Source organism: Thalassophryne amazonica, chromosome 7 (genome assembly GCF_902500255.1).
Source record: "Thalassophryne amazonica chromosome 7, fThaAma1.1, whole genome shotgun sequence".
Classification (NCBI taxonomy): domain Eukaryota; kingdom Metazoa; phylum Chordata; class Actinopteri; order Batrachoidiformes; family Batrachoididae; genus Thalassophryne; species Thalassophryne amazonica.
This window is the reverse complement of record NC_047109.1, coordinates 118,716,093-118,734,266: the sequence shown is the minus strand read 5'-3', so window position 1 is coordinate 118,734,266 and position 18,174 is coordinate 118,716,093. Positions and strand designations below refer to the sequence as shown.

Genomic DNA, 18,174 nt, shown 5'->3' with positions numbered 1-18,174 from the left:
CCAGTCAGCCTGCCTTCCCGACTGCACGGGGTCTGCCAGGGGGGAACTAACGGCGGCTAAGCTACCTTGGTCCGCACGGACTACAGGGGCCTGGCTAGCTGTAGAATTTTCCACGGTGCGGAGCCGAGCCTCCAATTCGCCCAGCCTGGCCTCCAAAGTTACGAATAAGCTGCACTTATTACAAGTACCGTTACTGCTAAAAGAGGCCGAGGAATAACTAAACATTTCACACCCAGAGCAGAAAAGTACGGGAGAGACAGGAGAAGCCGCCATGCTAAAACGGCTAAGAGCTAGTAGCTACGCTAAGCTAGCGGATTCCCAAACAGGGAATCCGACACTAGACAGGCTGTGGAGCAGCACAGGTAACGCACGACAACAGTGCTAAAATAAAATAAAAATCCACTAGACAGGCTGTGGAGCAGCACAGGTAACGCACAACAACAGTGCTAAAAAATAAAATAAAATAAAAATAAAAATCCACTGGACAGGCTGTGGAGCAGCACAGGCAACGCACGACAACAGTGCTAAAACAAAATAAAAATCCACTAGACAGGCTGTGGAGCAGCACAGGTAACGCACGACAACAGTGCTAAAAAATAAAATAAAAATAAAAATCCACTGGACAGGCTGTGGAGCAGCACAGGCAACGCACGACAACAGTGCTAAAACAAAATAAAAATCCACTGGACAGGCTGTGGAGCAGCACAGGTAACGCACGACAACAGTGCTAAATCAAAATCCACTGGACAGGCTGTGGAGCAGCACAGGTAACGCACGACAACAGTGCTAAAACAAAATAAAAATCCACTAGACAGGCTGTGGAGCAGCACAGGTAACGCACAACAACAGTGCTAAAAAATAAAATAAAATAAAAATAAAAATCCACTGGACAGGCTGTGGAGCAGCACAGGCAATGCACGACAACAGTGCTAAAACAAAATAAAAATCCACTAGACAGGCTGTGGAGCAGCACAGGCAATGCACGACAACAGCGCTAAACAAAAATCCACTGGACAGGCTGTGGAGCAGCACAGGCAACGCACGACAACAGCGCCAAAAAAAAAAAAAATCAAAATCCACTGGACAGGCTGTGGAGCAGCACAGGTAACGCACGACAACAGTGCTAAAAAATAAAATCAAAATCCACTGGACAGGCTGTGGAGCAGCACAGGTAACGCACGACAACAGTGCTAAAAAATAAAATCAAAATCCACTGGACAGGCTGTGGAGCAGCACAGGTAACGCACGACAACAGTGATAAAAAAAATAAAATAAAATAAAAAAAAAATAAAAAAAATAAAAATCCACTGGACAGGCTGCGGAGCAGCACAGGTAACACACGACAACAGTGCTAAAAAAAATAAAATAAAAATCAAAATCCACTGGACAGGCTGTGGAGCAGCACAGGTAACGCACGACAACAGTGCCAAAAAATAAAATAAAAATCCACTGGACAGGCTGTGGAGCAGCACAGGTAACGCACGACAACAGTGCCAAAAAATAAAATAAAAATCCACTGGACAGGCTGTGGAGCAGCACAGGTAACACACGACAACAGTGGTAAAAAATAAAATAAAAATCCACTGGACAGGCTGTGGAACAGCACAGGTAACGCACGACAACAGTGCTAAAAAATAAAATAAAAATCCACTGAACAGGCTGTGGAGCAGCACAGGTAACACATGACAACAGTGCTAAAAATAAAATAAAAATCCACTGGACAGGCTGTGGAACAGCACAGGTAACGCACGACAACAGTGCTAAAAAATAAAATAAAAATCCACTGGACAGGCTGTGGAACAGCACAGGTAACGCACGACAACAGTGCTAAAAATAAAATAAAAATCCACTGGACAGGCTGTGGAACAGCACAGGTAACGCACGACAACAGTGCTAAAAAATAAAATAAAAATCCACTGGACAGGCTGTGGAACAGCACAGGTAACGCACGACAACAGTGCTAAAAAATAAAATAAAATCCACTGAACAGGCTGTGGAGCAGCACAGGTAACACATGACAACAGTGCTAAAAAATAAAATAAAAATCCACTGAACAGGCTGTGGAGCAGCACAGGTAACACATGACAACAGTGCTAAAAAATAAAATAAAAATCCACTGAACAGGCTGTGGAGCAGCACAGGTAACGCACGACAACAGTGCTAAAATAAAATAAAAATCCACTGAACAGGCTGTGGAGCAGCACAGGTAACACATGACAACAGTGCTAAAAAATAAAATAAAAATCCACTGAACAGGCTGTGGAGCAGCACAGGTAACACACGACAACAGTGCTAAAAAATAAAATAAAAATCCACTGAACAGGCTGTGGAGCAGCACAGGTAACACACGACAACAGTGCTAAAAAATAAAATAAAAATCCACTGAACAGGCTGTGGAGCAGCACAGGTAACACACGACAACAGTGCTAAAAAATAAAATAAAAATCCACTGAACAGGCTGTGGAGCAGCACAGGTAACACACGACAACAGTGCTAAAAAATAAAATAAAAATCCACTGAACAGGCTGTGGAGCAGCACAGGTAACACACGACAACAGTGCTAAAAAATAAAATAAAAATCCACTGAACAGGCTGTGGAGCAGCACAGGTAACACACGACAACAGTGCTAAAAAATAAAATAAAAATCCACTGAACAGGCTGTGGAGCAGCACAGGTAACACACGACAACAGTGCTAAAAAATAAAATAAAAATCCACTGAACAGGCTGTGGAGCAGCACAGGTAACACACGACAACAGTGCTAAAAAATAAAATAAAAATCCACTGAACAGGCTGTGGAGCAGCACAGGTAACGCACGACAACAGTGCTAAAATAAAATAAAAATCCACTGAACAGGCTGTGGAGCAGCACAGGTAACGCACGACAACAGTGCTAAAAAATAAAACAAAAATAAAAACGAAAGCGTTAGCAAGCTAGTTAGCCTGCCAACGCTGATGAAGGTGTTTGTGTGTAAAATTCTAGTGTCATTGATCAGTACAGTGTTACATACATTCATACTGTATATCAAAAAGAAAAGCACATCTAATACTCAGATGTTTACAAAAAGGAAGTGGTCATTCAGTGGAGCCAAACGTATAGAAACAAAATGAACAGTAAATGCAACCAAAAAAAATGTGTGCAAAATGATCTAAATCGTACTGTGGACTACATTTCAATCTAGCAGTCAAAAGGCAGGGATCTGTTTAGTTGTTGTGTAATTGTTAAAACATTGGCTGCATTTCTATCAGACTTTTCTTGGAGAAGCAGACACTCAACACGCTGTGCATATTAATCCATGAATTAAGGATTGTGAATAGGTCGGGAATGAACTCATGATTACCTCATCCGTTAGTCTTTGGAAACATTGACCGCTGTGTGTGCAGACTGCAACTTTTGAACTTGGGAACGTGTCTTGCTGGACGTTGGAGCCCCTTGGTCAGGGGTTGGAGGTCATCTGTGTTGGGGTGAGCTGTGGGAGATCTCCTCCCTCAGTCAGTGATCTGGCACCAATAGAATCATTGCGTTACTAATGGATTGTGTTTCACTGGCACCTCTTTGCTGTTGCTGTCCTGACTGCCTTGTCCTTCTCTACACTGGACTGTAGATGGTTGTTTAGCTGCAGAATTTCTCTCATTGCATGTTCTGTCAGGCTTGTGTTGTGCTTTCATTCTGTCTTCTTAGTACGGTTGTAGCAGATGGTCCACCCCACTGAGTCCAATCTACTGATGTGGTTCTTCTTTACTCTCCCCCCCCTTCCCATCACCAGTGTGCTTGATCATACAGTAGTGTTCAGAATAATAGTAGTGCTATGTGACTAAAAAGATTAATCCAGGTTTTGAGTATATTTCTTATTGTTACATGGGAAACAAGGTACCAGTAGATTTAGTAGATTCTCACAAATCCAGTAAGACCAAGCATTCATGATATGCACACTCTTAAGGCTATGAAATTGGGCTATTAGTAAAAAAAGTAGAAAAGGGGGTGTTCACAATAATAGTAGCATCTGCTGTTGATGCTACAAACTCAAAACTATTATGTTCAAACTGCTTTTTTAGCAATCCTGTGAATCACTAAACTAGTATTTAGTTGTATAACCACAGTTTTTCATGATTTCGTTACATCTGCGAGGCATTAATTTTGTTGGTTTGGAACCAAGATTTTGCTTGTTTACTAGTGTGCTTGGGGTCATTGTCTTGTTGAAACACCCATTTCAAGGGCATGTCCTCTTCAGCATAAGGCAACATGACCTCTTCAAGTATTTTGACATATCCAAACTGATCCATGATACCTGGTATATGATATATAGGCCCAACACCATAGTAGGAGAAACATGCCCATATCATGATGCTTGCACCACCATGCTTCACTGTCTTCACTGTGAACTGTGGCTTGAATTCAGAGTTTGGGGGTCGTGTCACAAACTGTCTGCGGCCCTTGGACCCAAAAAGAACAATTTTACTTTCATCAGTCCACAAAATATTCCTCCATTTCTCTTTAGGCCAGTTGATGCGTTCTTTGGCAAATTGTAACCTTTTCTGCACGTCTTTTATTTAACAGAGGGACTTTGCGGGGGATTCTTGCAAATAAATTAGCTTCATACAGGTGTCTTCTAACTGTCACAGCACTTACAGGTAACTCCAGACTGTCTTTGATCATCCTGGAGCTGATCATTGGGTGAGCCTTTGCCATTCTGGTTATTCTTCTATCCATTTTTTCTTCCACATGTCTCTAGTTTTTTTGTCCATTTTAAAGCATTGGAGATCATTGTAGATGAACAGCCTATCGCAGAGAAGCTTGAATCTTCGACTGGACTGGGTTGCTTGACGTGAGGACGTTTCGCTTCAAATCACAGAAGCTTCCTCAGCTAAAATTCTTGCTCTGGTAGTCTGACTTCTGTCAATGGGTGAGCCTTTGCCATTCTGGTTATTCTTCTATCCATTTTGATGGTTGTTTTCCGTTTTCTTCCACGCATCTCTGGTTTTTTGGCATTGGAGATCATTGTAGATGAACAGCCTATATTTTTTTGCACCTGCGTATAAGTTTTCCCCTGTCCAATCAACTATTTAATCAAACTACGCTGTTCTTCTGAACAATGTCTTGAACGTCCCATTTTCCTCAGGCTTTCAAAGAGAAAGCATGTTCAACAGGTGCTGGCTTCATCCTTAAATAGGGGACACCTGATTCACACCTGTTTGTTCCACAAAACTGACAAACTCACTGACTGAATGCCACACTACTATTATTGTGAACACCCCCTTTTCTACTTTTTTTTTACTAATAGCCCAATTTCATAGTCTTAAGAGTGTGCATATCATGAATGCTTGGTCTTGTTGGATTTGTGAGAATCTACTGAATCTACTGGTACCTTGTTTCCCATGTAACAATAAGAAATATACTCAAAACCTGGATTAATCTTTTTAATCACATAGCACTACTACAACCCCTGGCAATAATTATGGAATCACCGGCCTCGGAGGATGTTCATTAAGTTGTTTAATTTTGTAGAAAAAAGGCAGATCACAGACATGACACAAAACTAAAGTCATTTCAAATGGCAACTTTCTGGCTTTAAGAAACACTATAAGAAATCAAGAAAAAAAATTGTGGCAGTCAGTAACGGTTACCTTTTTAGACCAAGAAGAGGGAAACAAATATTCAAGGATTCAAAGGATTCAAAAGAATTTTATTGTCATATGCACAAAAGAACATGTTCCCTGCACAATGAAATGTGTCTACTGCATTTAACCCATCCTAATTGCCAATTAGGAGCAGAAGTCGCCATTAGGCGCTGGGGGACCAGCTCCAGATGTACATCCCTGCCTTGGTCAGCAGCAGGGCTGAGCAAACCAAGACCGACCCATAACAAACGACACACACATAACACACAACACACATAGGCCGGCCCGGTACATAAACACATATAAAAAAGCACACACGAGGGAAGAAAGAGAAAAAAACCCCTCATAGCCGCTGCGTTACACAGCAGCAATGAGGAGAAAAACCCCATCAGCACAGAAAAACAGTAATCACACAGACAAACAAAGATGCAGGACGACAACCGAGATTTGAAGGTCCAGTTTATCAGAACACTCCGGAGGCAGCCTATTAGGCGCCGTCAACGGCCTTGTCTGACAATCCTGGAAGGGGGAGGGGCTCAGCCCTGAGCAGTCCACTGTCCACAGTCAACGTCAGAGCTGGAGAAGCTGAGGGGAGGGGGATGACCAGGGAGCGAGGCTTAAGTGTTGATCTTCTTGAGGAGGTTTTTTATCACAGCGGCCTTGAAGTGCAGCTGTGTTTGGGGAAGCCAAATGAATATCCAGATTAGCAGACGCCTGAAAGATTCCACAGTTCTGAGAACAGAGTGGCTCTCAATACATCTGAATGTAGGATGTGGTCTTTACTGACGGTCAAAGCGGGTTTCCAGAGCTGCAATCCTGCCCGAGATGTTTTCCAGCGTGCGGTTAACACCCGCCGACTGCGCAGCCACTGCCTTCCCAATCGAATCAATCATGTAGGGCAGCCTGGACAGCCCAATTAATGCTGCCTCCACTTTCTTAATTTTCCGGTAAACCAGCGCCATGCCCGCTCCGCACAGCAGAAAGCCGGTCACCACCAAGCCAAATATATACATATCTTCGACGTCCTCCACAGAGAGCGTGTAAAGGCACATGACCTGCCATCTCCTCCACGAGTCCATCACGTAACCCATCACATGCGTTCCAGCAGGACAGGTCAGGTCCTCCGCCCCGAATGTCTTGTGGAAAAAATAGTGTCAATTGCGTTCAGAGACCACTTTAACAGATCCATTTTTGTCATTTTCCAGAAGAGCAAAGCTGCAGCCTCACAGACAACACGCCACAGAAGCAGGAAAGATAAGGAGGGAGGGAGAAGAGAAAAATGGACTCACTCAATTCTGAGGAATAAATTATGGAATCACCCTGTAAATTTTCATCCCCAAAACTAAGACCTGCATCAAATCAGATCTGCTCGTTAGTCTGCATCTAAAAAGGAGTGATCACACCTTGGAGAGCTGTTGCACCAAGTGGACTGACATGAATCATGGCTCCAACACGAGAGATGTCAATTGAAACAAAAGAGAGGATTATCAAACTCTTAAAAGAGGGTAAATCATCACACAATGTTGCAAAAGATGTTGGTTGTTCACAGTCAGCTGTGTCTAAACTCTGAACCAAATACAAACAACATGGGAAGGTTGTTAAAGGCAAACATACTGTTGTGTGGGCCGCCAGAAGAGGAGGTACTGCTGGCCCACCACCAGAGGGCGCCCTGTCTGGAGTGCGGGCTCCAGGCACCAGAGGGCGCAGCCGCCTCACAGGAGCAGCCAGGGTGACAGCTGTCACGCATCACCTGCAACAGCTGTTACCAATCACCTGATCAGCAGGGGTACATCAGCAGGACGACGTCTCCACCTCTTTGCCGAGATATCGTTCTACCTGGAAGGTAACGTTCTCAGCTGACCGTGAGATCTTTTCAGTAACCTTTTGTGACTTTTGTGCATTATATAGCAGACTCTTTCCAACGAGAGGTGGAGGTAGTTTTCCTGCCGTGTGGATTGCTGGGTGTAAACACGCCCACATTTAATTGTTTTTTTTTGTTCCTCGCCAGCAGTACCAGGTCCGACACGCGGAGGCAGTGGCCACCTGGGAGTTCGGGACTTGGTGGCTCCAGTATTCCCGGGGTCTGGTGGCGGAGGAAATCGTGTGGTTCCGGTTCTGCTTTGGACAGACGTCTTCTATCTTCGAGCCTGCCCACACGACACCTTCTGTGATTTGACTTGTTGTCTATTGTTGTAATCTGTTGTGTTTGTTGTGCCCATTCACAACAGTAAAGTGTTGTTACTTCCTCCATTGTCCGTTCATTTGCGCCCCCTGTTGTGGGTCCGTGTACCTACACTTTCCCAACACATACTGGTAGACCAAGGAAGACATCAAAGCGTCAAGACAGAAAACTTAAAGCAATATGTCTCAAAAATCGAAAATGCACAACAAAACAAATGAGGAACGAATGGGAGGAAACTGGAGTCAACGTCTGTGACCGAACTGTAAGAAAACGCCTGAAGGAAATGGGATTTACATACAGAAAAGCTAAACGAAAGCCATCATTAACACCTAAACAGAAAAAAAACAAGGTTACAATGGGCTAAGGAAAAGCAATCGTGGACTGTGGATGACTGGATGAAAGTCATATTCAATGATGAATCTCGAATCTGCATTGAGCAAGGTGATGATGCTGGAACTTTTGTTTGGTGCCGTTCCAATGAGATTTATAAAGATGACTGCCTGAAGAGAACATGTAAATTTCCACAGTCATTGATGATATGGGGCTGCATGTCAGGTAAAGGCACTGGGGAGATGGCTGTCATTACATCATCAATAAATGCACAAGTTTATGTTGATATTTTGGACACTTTTCTTATCCCATCAATTGAAAGGATGTTTGGGGATGATGAAATCATTTTTCAAGATGATAATGCATCTTGCCATAGAGCAAAAACTGTGAAAACATTCCTTGCAAAAAGACACATAGGGTCAATGCCATGGCCTGCAAATAGTCCGGATCTTAATCCAATTGAAAATCTTTGGTGGAAGAAAATGGTCCATGACAAGGCTCCAACCTGCAAAGCTGATCTGGCAACAGCAATCAGAGAAAGTTGGAGCCAGATTGATGAAGAGTACTGTTTGTCACTCATTAAGTCCATGCCTCAGAGACTGCAAGCTGTTATAAAAGCCAGAGGTGGTGCAACAAAATACTAGTGATGTGTTGGAGCGTTCTTTTGTTTTTCATGATTCCATAATTTTTTCCTCAGAATTCAGTGATTCCATATTTTTTCCCCCTCTGCTTGGTCTAAAAAAGTAGCCATTACTGACTGCCACAATTTTTTTTCTTGATTTCTTATAGTGTTTCTTAAAGCCAGAAAGTTGCCATTTGAAATGACTTTAGTTTTGTGTCATGTCTGTGATCTGCTTTTTTTCTACAAAATTAAACAACTGAATGAACATCCTCCGAGGCCGGTGATTCCATAATTTTTGCCAGGGGTTGTATTATTCTGAACACTACTGTAGGTTGTGTAAGGTCTCAGCCTTACTTGAGGATAGAACCTTGAGGTGACGTATGCTGTTAAATAAATAAATTGATTTGTTACTTGGCCCTGTATAAATAAACTGAAATTAATCAAATTCATTCACACATCACAGCAGTGGACATTTCTGCAGTCACTTCCTAACCTTTTCAAATGATTCGTATTGCGCTGGCCTTGGATCTGTTGGATTACAATTGGAGCTCAAGGTCACACTCCTAGTTTTGACAAAAATAAATAAATAAAGCATTAATTATCACACTTGTAGAGTCATTCACATTTCTCAGCAGAGAAGTCTCTGTGTCCTCAGATTTTCAGATAGAACAACACGTGGGAACAGATTCAGGAGTCATGAGGTCACTGGATGGAGCTGTTTGATGATACTGGTGCCATTGCAGGAAAGGTCTATGGTCCTGGCACTTCCAGTGTTACTGTGTGGTTGTTAGATGCTAACCAGTGACTTAAGATAACAGCTGGTTGTTTTTCTGTACTAGGTCTGTCCAGAGGATCATCTAATGGGCGTGTCATGCTGGCATCATAATGTATTTGTCATATTTGACATTGACATGGTGGCAGTAGATGGTGATGAGTCTTGCTGGTGTTTTTAGGTCTAAGATGGCGTAGTAGTACTGCCATGACAACATGGTGGGCAGGGAACTCTTCTGAGCAGATTGACCACAGACCACCAAGAACTGTAGTTCAAAACAATCTGGCCTGTAGATCTTGACAATTCGTGAAAGTGGAAAACTGTTAAGTTGTGAGACTTGAACTGTAACCAGTCGCCTACAGAGAATCCAGCTGACTTCTCTTCTACTTGTTGTTGTGCTGAGCTGCAGGGCTGCACTCTGAGGTCTGTTATAGTTTATCTTTCCTACCTTGACCATGAGATGCGCGCGCACGAACCGTCCTTGAGCAAATGTGGAGATCAATCAGTCAATTTTTTTATATAGCGCCAAATCACAACAAACAGTTGCCCCAAGGCGCTTTATATTGTAAGGCAAGGCCATACAATAATTATGTAAAACCCCAACGGTCAAAACGACCCCCTGTGAGCAAGCACTTGGCTACAGTGGGAAGGAAAAACTCCCTTTTAACAGGAAGAAACCTCCAGCAGAACCAGGCTCAGGGAGGGGCAGTCTTCTGCTGGGACTGGTTGGGGCTGAGGGAGAGAACCAGGAAAAAGACATGCTGTGGAGGGGAGCAGAGATCGATCACTAATGATTAAATGCAGAGTGGTGCATACAGAGCAAAAAGAGAAAGAAACAGTGCATCATGGGAACCCCCCAGCAGTCTACGTCTATAGCAGCATAACTAAGGGATGGTTCAGGGTCACCTGATCCAGCCCTAACTATAAGCTTTAGCAAAAAGGAAAGTTTTAAGCCTAATCTTAAAAGTAGAGAGGGTGTCTGTCTCCCTGATCTGAATTGGGAGCTGGTTCCACAGGAGAGGAGCCTGAAAGCTGAAGGCTCTGCCTCCCATTCTACTCTTACAAACCCTAGGAACTACAAGTAAGCCTGCAGTCTGAGAGCGAAGCGCTCTATTGGGGTGATATGGTACTACGAGGTCCCTAAGATAAGATGGGACCTGATTATTCAAAACCTTATAAGTAAGAAGAAGAATTTTAAATTCTATTCTAGAATTAACAGGAAGCCAATGAAGAGAGGCCAATATGGGTGAGATATGCTCTCTCCTTCTTGTCCCCGTCAGTACTCTAGCTGCAGCATTTTGAATTAACTGAAGGCTTTTTAGGGAACTTTTAGGACAACCTGATAATAATGAATTACAATAGTCCAGCCTAGAGGAAATAAATGCATGAATTAGTTTTTCAGCATCACTCTGAGACAAGACCTTTCTGATTTTAGAGATATTGCGTAAATGCAAAAAAGCAGTCCTACATATTTGTTTAATATGCGCTTTGAATGACATATCCTGATCAAAAATGACTCCAAGATTTCTCACAGTATTACTAGAGGTCAGGGTAATGCCATCCAGAGTAAGGATCTGGTTAGACACCATGTTTCTAAGATTTGTGGGGCCAAGTACAATAACTTCAGTTTTATCTGAGTTTAAAAGCAGGAAATTAGAGGTCATCCATGTCTTTATGTCTGTAAGACAATCCTGCAGTTTAGCTAATTGGTGTGTGTCCTCTGGCTTCATGGATAGATAAAGCTGGGTATCATCTGCGTAACAATGAAAATTTAAGCAATACCGTCTAATAATACTGCCTAAGGGAAGCATATATAAAGTGAATAAAATTGGTCCTAGCACAGAACCTTGTGGAACTCCATAATTAACTTTAGTCTGTGAAGAAGATTCCCCATTTACATGAACAAATTGTAATCTATTAGACAAATATGATTCAAACCACCGCAGCGCAGTGCCTTTAATACCTATGACATGCTCTAATCTCTGTAATAAAATTTTATGGTCAACAGTATCAAAAGCAGCACTGAGGTCTAACAGAACAAGCACAGAGATGAGTCCACTGTCCGAGGCCATAAGAAGATCATTTGTAACCTTCACTAATGCTGTTTCTGTACTATGATGAATTCTAAAACCTGACTGAAACTCTTCAAATAGACCATTCCTCTGCAGATGATCAGTTAGCTGTTTTACAACTACCCTTTAAAGAATTTTTGAGAGAAAAGGAAGGTTGGAGATTGGCCTATAATTAGTTAAGATAGCTGGGTCAAGTGATGGCTTTTTAAGTAATGGTTTAATTACTGCCACCTTAAAAGCCTGTGGTACATAGCCAGCTAACAAAGATAGATTGATCATATCCAAGATCGAAGCATTAAACAATGGTAGGGCTTCCTTGAGCAGCCTGGTAGGAATGGGGTCTAATAAACATGTTGATGGTTTGGATGAAGTAACTAATGAAAATAACTCAGACAGAACAATCGGAGAGAAAGAGTCTAACCAAATACTGGCATCACTGAAAGCAGCCAAAGATAACGATACATCTTTGGGATGGTTATGAGTAATTTTTTCTCTAATAGTTAAAATTTTGTTAGCAAAGAAAGTCATGAAGTCATTACTAGTTAAAGTTAATGGAATACTCAGCTCAATAGAGCTCTGACTCTTTGTCAGCCTGGCTACAGTGCTGAAAAGAAACCTGGGGTTGTTCTTATTTCCTTCAATTAGTGATGAGTAGAAAGATGTCCTAGCTTTACGGAGGGCTTTTTTATAGAGCAACAGACTCTTTTTCCAGGCTAAGTGAAGATCTTCTAAATTAGTGAGACGCCATTTCCTCTCCAACTTACGGGTTATCTGCTTTAAGCTACGAGTTTGTGAGTTATACCACGGAGTCAGACACTTCTGATTTAAAGCTCTCTTTTTCAGAGGAGCTACAGCATCCAAAGTTGTCTTCAATGAGGATGTAAAACTATTGACGAGATACTCTATCTCCCTTACAGAGTTTAGGTAGCTACTCTGCACTGTGTTGGTATATGGCATTAGAGAACATAAAGAAGGAATCATATCCTTAAACCTAGTTACAGCGCTTTCTGAAAGACTTCTAGTGTAATGAAACTTATTCCCCACTGCTGGGTAGTCCATCAGAGTAAATGTAAATGTTATTAAGAAATGATCAGACAGAAGGGAGTTTTCAGGGAATACTGTTAAGTCTTCTATTTCCATACCATAAGTCAGAACAAGATCTAAGATATGATTAAAGTGGTGGGTGGACTCATTTACTTTTTGAGCAAAGCCAATAGAGTCTAATAATAGATTAAATGCAGTGTTGAGGCTGTCATTCTCAGCATCTGTGTGGATGTTAAAATCGCCCACTATAATTATCTTATCTGAGCTAAGCACTAAGTCAGACAAAAGGTATGAAAATTCACAGAGAAACTCACAGTAACGACCAGGTGGACGATAGATAATAACAAATAAAACTGGTTTTTGGGACTTCCAATTTGGATGGACAAGACTAAGAGACAAGCTTTCAAATGAATTAAAGCTCTGTCTGGGTTTTTGATTAATTAATAAGCTGGAATGGAAGATTGCTGCTAATCCTCCGCCCCGGCCCGTGCTACGAGCATTCTGGCAGTTAGTGTGACTCGGGGGTGTTGACTCATTTAAACTAACATATTCATCCTGCTGTAACCAGGTTTCTGTAAGGCAGAATAAATCAATATGTTGATCAATTATTATATCATTTACCAACAGGGACTTAGAAGAGAGAGACCTAATGTTTAATAGACCACATTTAACTGTTTTAGTCTGTGGTGCAGTTGAAAGTGCTATATTATTTTTTCTTTTTGAATTTTTATGCTTAAATAGATTTTTGCTGGTTATTGGTAGTCTGGGAGCAGGCACCGTCTCTACGGGGATGGGGTAATGAGGGGATGGCAGGGGGAGAGAAGCTGCAGAGATGTCTGGAGTTCTATGTTGACATGTCCTGTCTCAGGACTTATGTCCTTTTTTGTCCTTTTTTAACTGTGATGTGAGAGTTTGAGCAGAGAACAAGGAACTAATGCCTGCAGCCAGACTTTATTTTTTCGTTTAATTGTTCACATGTGCGCGCGTGAATGAACGTCCATGAGTGAACTATAGATGTCCGGACTTTTTACTGGATATTTCTGGCAATCAGTCTGCATTTTTTTTCTTCAGCATGTAGTTTTTACTGCATTAACTACACGGTAACAACAATCCTGCGTGATTTATACTGCGGGAACAATGGAACACAGCAGGAATTATAAATTGGCTTCGAGTCACGCCGGGTAACGCCTCTTTGCCCCGTGTTACACCTCTTTGCCCCGACTTGCGCTGGAACCACTTCCTTTCTGCGTCGAGCACAGGACGCCAAAAAAATTAAACAGGTTTAATTTTTCGGTGCCTGACTTGCTTCCTCCTTTGCGCCCTCGCGCTGTTGTGGCGCCGAGCTGCATCGTCTCAGCACTGACTTGCTTCCACGCGGCATCGTCATAATGATGCACGGTGCAACTGGGAGCAACCAGGAGCACCCCCGGTGTGAAAGGGGCTTTAAGGCAGCGACTGGATGTCTTTGATACTTCGTCTCTTTGGAAGATCCTTTTGTACCAGTGGGATAACTTTCTGTCCTGTGAATGGTCGACTCAGGTGATACATACTCTGGACCACTTCCATTGTAAAGGAAAGTCGGCTGTGACAGTTTGGACCTCTGGCACATTTTTCAGGGCACGATTCAGTCGACACACAGGTGCCTTAGTTTTGAGGTTGCATTAATGTTTTGCATTTGTAAAATGGTAAATGGACTGCATTTATATAGCGCTTTTCCATCTGAATCAGAAGCGCTTTACAATAATGCCTCACATTCACCCCGATGTCAGGGTGCTGCCATACAAGGCGCTCACTGCACACCAGGAGCAATAGGGGATTAAAGGCCTTGCCCAAGGGCCCTTAGTGATTTTCCAGTCAGGTGGGGATTTGAACCCATGATCTTCTGGACTCAAGCCCAACACTTTAGCCACCAGACCATCACCTCCCCCTTGGTAAACCTCTAACGAATTTCAGTGAGATCATAGAACCATCACAGCCTGAAGGTTGTTGCTGTCAGCATTTTTTTTTTTTGGTGTTGGGGCGGATTGCTTCCAGTTCCCAAAGCTTCATGTAATTTTAATACTTTTTTTTGAAAGTGTACCATGTTTTAAATATTTTACAGTTTTGTGTCCCATAATATACAGATGAATACAAATTGGTTTAAATTGAAGTCCATGAATAATTAGAAAGTATTGACTTTATTAACTATTAATTAATGAGCTCACAGTAAATCTGGTCAACATCTACGGTCATGTAGAACAGTCTGTACTTTCTGTATATACAGTAGAGTATGGGTATGTAGTATATAGAGTTCACCAAAATTGTTATTAGACAAATTTAAAATTTTCAAGTCATTGTTTAAAGGGCAAAAACCCCTGAATGCTGAAGACCCTTGTTTGTATTTTTATTTATTTATTTATTTATTTATTCAGTAATATAATTGGGGTGGGGTGGGGCCAGAAGATGACAGGTCATGTAGGCATGAGTCTGGATGCACATTATTTTGTTGTTGTTCGTTTGTAACAGTTTATCTGTTTGCCTTAAATTTTGTTCTGTGCACCTCAGAGTTTCTGAATTGTGCTTTATTTTCCAGACCAGGGGTGGCCAAGTTCAGTCCTCGAGAGCCACCTTCCTGACACTCTTAGTTGTCTCCCTGCTCCAACACACCTGAATCCAATGACAGACTCGTTAGCAGACTTTTAATGAGCCTTTCATTGGATTCAGGTGTGTTGGAGCAGGGAGACAACTAAGAGTGTCAGGAAGGTGGCTCTCGGGGACCGAACTTGGCCACCCCTGTTCCAGACCAAGTTGAAAAATACGTCACGAAGAAGAATAAACATAAAGTTGCATTTTGTTTTGAAATGTGGTGGTACTGCTTCATGCAACAAGAAACAAATAAATTTACTCAGCCCATTATTTCTTTATTATGTAAGCACTGTCAGCAAGCAGAAGCTAACAAGCTAATTAATGTTACTGTAGGAGGCACAAAGTTGAAAAGAGTTAATGGCTTCTTGTTTCCACTGAACAGACAGTCGTAGGTGACGTAAACATGTGATCTAATTAAACATGTGAGCACTCTGTTGGAATACATAGATAATAGTTTTAGCTCAGGTTAGCTGACCTGCTATTCCTGTTCTTGTTGTCTCGCACAGTCCAGACAAGTGTTGTGCTGAGTAGTATGAAGGTTATCGTCCCTCGCTTTATTAGAAGGGTGTGGTGTTTCAGTTTGAGACCTCATTCAGATCATCTTCTACTTTGAGACTTCTACTACTGCTTCTTTTTCTTGTGGCAGTTGGCATCCACCTTAATTTCATGTTACCGCCACCTTGTGCTCCAGAGTGTGAATCACAGTACCTCATTCAGCATACAGGAGCAGCTTGTCACATGTGTGAATTCTGCCATCTTCTGGCCACAGATCATAGTGTAGCATTTTTCATATATAAATTGCTTCAAAATATAAGTTCCAGGACCTCCCAAACTAGTAAAAAAAAAACAACAAATACACACAAACACACACACACACACACACACACATCTTCAACTGCTTATAGTCCAGTTGATGGAAGCAGGGGGCTGGAGCCTATCCCAGCAGTCATAAAGCGCGAGGCGGGGTTCACCCAGGACGGGACGCCAGTCTGTCACAGGGCCACAAACAGACAAACAAACACAGGCACACACACACCTAGGGACAATTTAAAGATTCCAATCCACCTAACCCGCATGTCTTTGGATGTGGGAGGAAACCGGAGCACCCAGAGGAAACCCACGCAAACATGGGGAGAACACGCAAACTCCACACATAAAGGGCACAGGTCGGAATTGAACCCATGACCTTCTCGCTGTGAGGCAACAGTGCTAACCACTAATCCACCGTGCTGCCCTGACAATAAGTAAAAATAAAAAAAAAACAATCCTGTGACTTATAGTCCAGAACATATGGTATTTTTGTCACTTGAACAACCAAACAATAAGAAATATTGATGAGAAACTAAATGAAATGTCATTTTTAAAAATGTCTTTGGTACTGACTGATAGTTTAATCAGAGGTGAAAATCCCTTCAATGACTTTCAGTCTCTCCTGAATATAATCTGTTTCACTTACTGCTTCACTGTAATATGTGAAAAATGTGTCTGAGGATTCTGCAGGGAGTTTTGCCGTCATCATCTACACTCCTTTTGTGGTTTCCTGTGCAGAAATATTCTCCTTCCTTGTGATGACACACAAACCGTGGTTTGGGCCATAAACTGGCTTGTCGGCCTTTTCTGGCTTCTGGATGTCAGTTTGAGACCCCTGATGAACCCCTGAGGACGTACGTGGATACAGAGGTCTTGCTGTTACACAGTCTGGCTGCTGTATTACTGCAATACTTCAGTGTACTGCGTGACACTGAATGTTTGATCAGAAGAAACTGGCAGTAACTTGCGTGTCAACCACTGACCGATTTGAAGGGAGATGTGATGGCTCCTGAATGGACGAGAGCTTGGAGCTGGTAAAAAATGCAGCCCTGTTCTTATTTTCCGGCTCCATCGTCTCACGCCGTCCTCGCTGTCTGAGTCCCGGTTTGTGTTTGCAGCAGCTCACCTCCAGTTTGCTGTTATTTGTAAGAACTGCTGCTGATGCACTTGAGCGGCGAGCAGACATTGGCACTGGGATGGAGGAGACGGGGCCTTGAACGAAGCAAATGCCCTCATCCATCATCCCGCTATAGAGCCCTCAGTGGAGCGCGAACGTCGTGTGCAGCAGGCAGATGCCCAGAAACAACAGATGGAAGCTGAGAGCGGCCGCGCTCAGTTCCTCTATTTCCTCTCCTTGTTTCACCTGAACGTGTGTTTTTGAAGTCAGTTAAAGATGCCTGTGGATTTTATTTTTAATTTGATCTTTGAAGACAGTAACGTGACGCTCTACTCAACCTTCCCAAAATACAGGATCCGGTACATTTGTGCTTCAGGGAAACAGATTCCTGTCGGTACAAAGTGCTGTTTTTCAAAAAGCCACAATGGAAACATGAATTTTTAATTTGACCTCTCTTAACCTTCTCAGGTGGCGTATTTGAGACTGTGAGGTCACAGGCTAAGAAGTCATCAACTCCACTCAGCGGTCTTGCTGGTGAGTTCAGGAGGACCCGGGGACACTGACACAGGAAGTAAATGAGCACGTTTACAGTCGTTCCTGCACACAGAGGAGCTTCTGATGACCAGCACCATCTCTGCAGGAGTGACTGCACAGGAAATGGTGTGAAGCACGGAGACGTTTAAGTTTTTATCATTTACTCTCTAAACGTGCAGACGGGCTCCGACCCAGACAGGTATTTTTACATGAATCAAGCACAAAAAGACAATAACAGAAGGTTTTTACATGTCTTTGAAGTAACACAATAAAAACCTTCACTTGATCACTTCTGTAGTGTTTTTATTGTTCTCACTATTTTTGATAAAAACAGAGTTGCTGTGTTTTTGAGTGTTAGGTACTTTAAAGTTCCTCAGAGGACCTTCCACTTTAATTTCAGCTTCAGAGCTCATGATTTTTGTCCAATTGTCAAGGAAGGGGCGGCAG

At 42.5% G+C, this 18,174-nt stretch overlaps 1 protein-coding gene across 1 annotated transcript in view; it reads left to right on the top strand.

Moving 5' to 3' along the window:
* The window catches only part of ube3d (ubiquitin protein ligase E3D), a 126,588-nt gene extending 108,621 nt beyond the window's left edge, over positions 1-17,967 (top strand). Inside the window, exon 10 of the mRNA XM_034175419.1 lies at positions 17,662-17,967. Coding sequence (XP_034031310.1) covers positions 17,662-17,682 — 21 coding nt within the window. The 3' untranslated portion in view covers positions 17,683-17,967. The remainder of the gene's footprint in view (positions 1-17,661) is intronic.
* Positions 17,968-18,174: the final 207 nt, after the last annotated feature.